At 47.0% G+C, this 5,865-nt stretch overlaps 1 protein-coding gene across 1 annotated transcript; it reads left to right on the forward strand.

Moving 5' to 3' along the window:
* Positions 1-2,572: 2,572 nt before the first annotated feature.
* Positions 2,573-5,862, forward strand: LOC104398258 (acidic mammalian chitinase-like; the record flags this gene model as incomplete). Its single annotated transcript, XM_010008318.1, has 9 exons — positions 2,573-2,597; positions 3,502-3,703; positions 3,981-4,037; positions 4,143-4,308; positions 4,407-4,531; positions 5,017-5,125; positions 5,220-5,405; positions 5,559-5,678; positions 5,776-5,862. Coding segments are annotated over exons 1-9 (1,077 nt in total), but the record flags the coding sequence as incomplete, so codon positions are not given.
* Positions 5,863-5,865: the final 3 nt, after the last annotated feature.

A 5,865-nucleotide genomic window follows, 5' to 3' on the forward strand; every position in this document is an offset into this window, starting at 1 on the left:
TCAGCAGGTTCTCCTAACAACTGCCTGGTTTTGCTCAAAGCTCTCTCTACTTGATAAGTGTTTTATCACAAAGATCAGAGCAATTTTATCTAATCCTTCCTGGCAAACTACATCTAAATGCAGCCATCTCCATTCTGGACTTCGGAAGCAGCTTCAGACTTCTACCTAATGCTTGATCATTTTGCAGTTCAGCTAATGCTCCAGGGCCTGTAAAAGAGAATGCACTTCTGATGCCAGCACATGTCAATGGTCTACCCCACAGCCCTGCCTAGACTGTGCAGTGTCAAATATCAAACCTTGGGAGCAGCAAAAAGCAATCAGAACAAAATCAACAGCCCCTTTGTACATAAATGCTTGCAGCAAGAAGTAACCCTTTCTTTGCCCTTCGCTAAAAGTGAGAGACCTTTTGTGGCAGGACCAGGACAGCTTGACTGTTTATTTCTTACAAGGTCTTAGCTTTAACCTTGCCAGCCTGGCAAACGTTTACCTGCTTGACTTTGCTTAACACCTGAGTGAGCCTAAATTCTTTGTTAGAGATACAGGCAGGTGACTTAAACATTTGAGATAGCCAAAAAGCACAGACTTATCAGCATCGTGCCAAGGCAAAAATGTCCTGTTAATCTCAGATCTCTACTGGAGATTAAGCAAAGAGGAGCAGCAACTAAGCTTTGTTTGTTTGCTACAGGAAAGCTGGGGAGGAGCTTTTCAGCAGAGAGGGCAGTGATGGCACAAGGGTAATGGTTTAAAAATGAAAGAGGGGAGATTTAAGTTAAGACATCAGGAAGAAATTATTTACCATGAGGGCAGCAAGGCACTGGGAGAGGTTGCCCAGGGAGGTTGTGGCTGCCCCGTCCCTGGAGGTGTCAGGTTGGATGAGGCTTGTGTAGCCTGGTCTGGTGGGAGGTGTCCCTGCTTATAGCAGGAAGGTTGGAACCTGATGATTTTTAAGGTCCCTTCCAATCTTAACCATTCTATGATTCTATGATTTACCATAAGACTACTAGAAAAGCACTCCAGCTACACGGTTGGGAAAAGCAAGCAACATTGACACCTACTGTTGGATATCTTAGTTGCTGGTAGTACCCAGCTACTGGCTACAAGATTCTTGTAAAGCAGGAGGAAGCTGCTCTCCTCAGTTACAACTACACGCTAATACTTTTATTTTGCTATGATTTTGCCTCCTGCAGGTCTTTCAAGGTGCACGTCACTGCAAATCGAGAAGCTGCATGGGAAAATTCTTCCCTTCACTCCATTTCTTCCTTCGTTGAATTCATGGAATTAGATGATTCATTGGGAGGGAGAGTTTTTTTATGGGGCTAGCTGATAAAAATGAAAGAACTGAAAACTCAAGCTGTACTGCATGTTATGTGAGAGAATGTTGATTTCTCATGAGGTTCAGCCCTTCCAGCTTTTAAGGACATGAGGTTCCCATGCAGACCTCTCAGAGCATATCAGAAAGCACTGCCCAGCCAAATACAGAGCATAGGATTGAAAGAAAGAGTTGATCACATTTTACTATAGTGCCAGATCATATTAAAACCCTTCACGTGATTCACTGAAAAGTTAATCATCCTCATTTCCTTCATGCCCAGCTGTTTTTTTTCCCAGTCCATTCATGAGAATTTAAGCATGGAATAAAATTACTCTCCAAAGGCGTGAAGGAAAAATTTAGGAAGTTATAATAAAGAGCTTACCTGTCTGTCTTATCACCTCAGAAACTTTCAGAAAACAAGCTTCAATGGACTGTCCACAGTTCTATGAACAATAGCTTCCCCATGTTAATATTAACGAGTTGTGAGAAGAGATGAGAGAAAAAGGCTCCAAAGCTTGAAAAGTAACCACCCTGAAAAAGACAACACAGGAGATGGCAACACCCATGTTTGCCCCTGTGGTAAATCTCCATTACTCCCAGAAATATTGCTTTGCCCAGCTACTCCCAACATAAACTATACATAGAAAAATATATGTAGACACATTTGAAGTAAATTTCCATGGGAAATTGTTTTAAAAGCCTGAGAAGATAATAAAGAAGATGACAAGCCTCCTGGATCCCAACAGACATGATGCCCACAGCAAGTGAGCCCAGTCCTTGTGTCCCCAAAAGGCCCTTGCTGTGACCTGAGCCCTGCCCAGCCCTGCCTCGCTGGCTGCCCCAGCCAAGGGGACAAAACCCTCGTCAAGCACCCCTTGGGTTGGCAGTGCCTGCCACCTCTGGGCACACACACGACAGCACCAGGGGAACCCTTCAGCCACCCATGACTGTGTAATCATTGGTGTTGACCCACAGCCTGTCACTGTCAACACAACTGCTAACAGTAAAGCCATCTAACGTTTTCCTTTTTTTGTCCTTATTCTTGAAGCCCCACAACATGGCACAGCCTGATCATTGTGGTGTCTCCAGATGGAGTTTTGAGAGTGTTAAGACCCATTGTACTGGTGTCACTGCTTTGTGATACTGATCTTTACCAAATTTCGTAATGTTTATCCATCTTTGTTGATCCAAGACTGGCATGGAACAAGAGGAGCATATAAGGGGGGGAGATGGGCTGCACCAGACCAGTCCTGGTCAAAGATGGCCAAGCTCACTCTGCTGACCGGTAAGTCCTGCTTCAAAACGTAGTTCTCTGCCTTTACAGAATGTTTGTGGCTCTTTCACTGCTATACTGGGTGCTTATGCAGGGGGTTCCTGGGGATTAGATATGTTGCACTGTCTTTTCTCCTAAAGGAAAAGATAGAGCAGTTACATTCAGAAGGATCAGTTGTTCAGTGTCTTTGCTATATTTTAACCTGCAATAATTTGATGAATGCTGCCCAGTTCCAGATACACACTCAGCTGACCCAAACTTGAGAATACACAGATTCTTGAATAGTTTTAATAAAAAGCAGTGATCCTGAGATAAAGTTATCTTGGGTTCAGTGCAGTCCTGCACAAGATCTTTATATTTCTAAGTACAAACACTAAAACTTTTGTTCATTAACTTTTTTCTTTAAAGGTCTGGTTGGTTTGGGACTGCTCAATGTTGGTATGTACCTGCTTCCAACCAACAACTCTACCCAAAAACCCTTTCAGCATCAGCTCATACAGGCAGATCAAACAGGCAGCAGAGCCAACAAACCAAGAGCCTTCCACCTCCCAGGCTCTTCACCAGAGATCCCTCCTGCCTCTGCTCCTCCTTACATAAAAGCAAAGGAGGAAGGCTGACGTTGGATAAGAGACTCAGAACCACCCACACCCATGAGTTGAAGGGTGCTAGAGGTTCCCAGACTGACTCATCTCCTGAAAAAAAAGTAGGAAAGAAAGAAAGAAATCCTTTCTTTTCCTTGGTGAGCCCCTTCCCTGGGGGACAACCAACCCTCCTTCACTTTCTCTGAGATCCTTACCCTGCAGGAAAGCACTGCCCAGTCATTTCTCATCAGACCTAGTTATGATACTCTGCCTGAATTTACTAGTACCTCTTCAATGCAATTCAAACCTACTCTATCTCCCCCGTTTCCCTGCAGGCACTGCCAATGTGCTGACATGTTACTTCACCAACTGGGCCCAGTACAGGCCTGGCCTGGGAAAGTTCATGCCTGAAAACATTGACCCCTTCCTGTGCAACCACCTGATCTACGCCTTTGCTAACATGAACAACAACGAGATCACAACTTACGAATGGAATGATGAGACCCTCTACAAATCCTTCAATGGCCTGAAGAACCAGTATGTACCGAGAGCAAAGGGCAGCCCCTGGTCTCCCCCTTGGGTTCCTTCCTGTTACTCAGCAGCTGTTCTCTGCATGATGGAAGCACAAGCCAAGGTTGAGGGATGCCAGGGAGGAGAAGCTGATAGTGACGGGGAGGGCTGGAGAGGGCAGGGAAGGCTGCCAGCACTGGTCCTTTGAGGATGGTGACAGTGACTCAATGTGCTGTGAAGTTGCTCTTTGGGTTTCACACCAACAGATGTTGCCTAAAACATGTTTGTGTCCCTTCCTTTGCAGGAACAGAAATCTGAAGACCCTCCTGGCAATTGGAGGATGGAATTTCGGGACAGCCAAGTAAGTTAAAATCATCTCCTTCCCATAACTGCACTATGGAAAGGGAGGAAGAAGAGGAGAAAGCCACCAACCAAACCCCAACTCTGTCCTGCTCTGCTTCTGTAGGTTCTCCACAATGGTTTCCACTCCTCAGAACCGCCGGACCTTCATCAATTCTGTCATCAGATTCCTGCGCAAGCATAATTTTGATGGTCTGGACCTTGACTGGGAATGCCCCGGGTCCAGGGGCAGCCCACCCCAGGCCAAGACTCTCTTCACTGTCCTGGTTAAGGTGGGTTGAAACAAAAGGGTTTGGTCAAGCTCTCTGCTCTGCACAGCTCTGGCTGCCCAGAGAATCCACACTGAGACCTGTGTCTTGACATCCCTCAGGAAATGGTGGCAGCCTTTGAGCAGGAAGCCAGACAGTCCAACAGGCCCCGTCTCATGGTCACTGCTGCTGTTGCTGCAGGACTTTCCACCATTCAGGCTGGCTACGAGATTGCTGAGCTTGGAAAGTGAGTAGCCAACTCTCAGGTGTCATTTCTGTGACTCAGGAGGTCTTCCTTCCTATGGGTAAAGGAAACTCTTCCACTACCTGGCACAGACCAGTCTCTCTGCATGTGGGGTCCCTATTCCTTTGTGTAAGGCGAGAACACTATGAGTGTTGTGTTCTTGTGGGAGGGGGGAAGGGGACACAACGGGAAGGGAAGTGTAAGGACAGGGTGGCTCCAGCCACTCCAGGCCATCAGAGAACATATCTGGGTTCCCAGAGCAGCAGCTCAATTCCTACTCTGCCTGCACCTCTGCCTCCGTCCTCTGGAGGAGAGAAATGGCTCCAGCACTTACAAGGCCAGGTTAAAAGGGTCTTGAAGAGCTCAGATTTGCTGAAAGTGGAGACATGGCCAGGGATGTGGTGGGGTAAACAGCCAGCACTAGAGGGATAATCAGGTCTGGATGACTGAGAAGACCAGAAGGTAGATGTGTGCAATGTTCTCCCCAGGTACTTGGACTACATCCATGTGATGACTTACGACTTCCATGGCTCCGGGGATGGACGCACTGGGGAGAACAGCCCTCTGCACAGTGGTGGTAACCCCCAGCTCAGTGTTGTAAGTACATTTTCGGAGCCTCTGCCACATAAGTCACCATCCTGTCTACACATCCTAGCACAGAGTTTAATTATCGTGGGGTTTTTTTTAATAGGAATATGCTATGAAATATTGGAGGGACAATGGTGCTCCAGCTAAGAAGCTCCTTGTGGGATTCCCAACCTATGGACGTACCTTCACCCTCCAAAACCCATCCAACACTGCTGTGGGGGCACCAGCATCAGGACCTGGGCCAGCTGGAACTTACACACAGGAGGCTGGACTGTTGGCTTACTATGAGGTGTGTGCTCCCTCTCACCTAAGCCAGCAAGTACAACACAAATGTTCCTCAAACCTCCCAGCAAGGAATTTTTAAGCTGTGGAATCTTCCAGCTGCCTTTTTATTTTTTGTAGGATAATTGATGACTTCTCCCTCTCTGCCCTTTTCTCTTAGATCTGCTCATTCCTGAACTCTGGAGCCACCCAGGCTTGGGATGCCCCTGAGGATGTCCCCTATGCCTACAAGGGCAGTGAATGGGTTGGCTATGACAACGTCAAGAGCTTCAACATCAAGGTATGGTGTGATGTGTGGCTGAGCCAACAGTCAGGCAGGACCCTTCTGCAGTGGCAGGACCTGAGACTAATTTGAATTCTCCTCTGGCACTGAACAGGTTGATTGGCTGAAGAAGAACAATTTTGGAGGTGCCATGGTTTGGACCGTAGATTTGGATGACTTCACTGGCACTTTCTGCAATCAGGGC

This window comes from Chaetura pelagica, unplaced genomic scaffold (assembly GCF_000747805.2).
Source record: "Chaetura pelagica isolate M959 unplaced genomic scaffold, ChaPel_1.0 scaffold152, whole genome shotgun sequence".
In the NCBI taxonomy this organism is placed as follows: Eukaryota; Metazoa; Chordata; class Aves; order Apodiformes; family Apodidae; genus Chaetura; species Chaetura pelagica.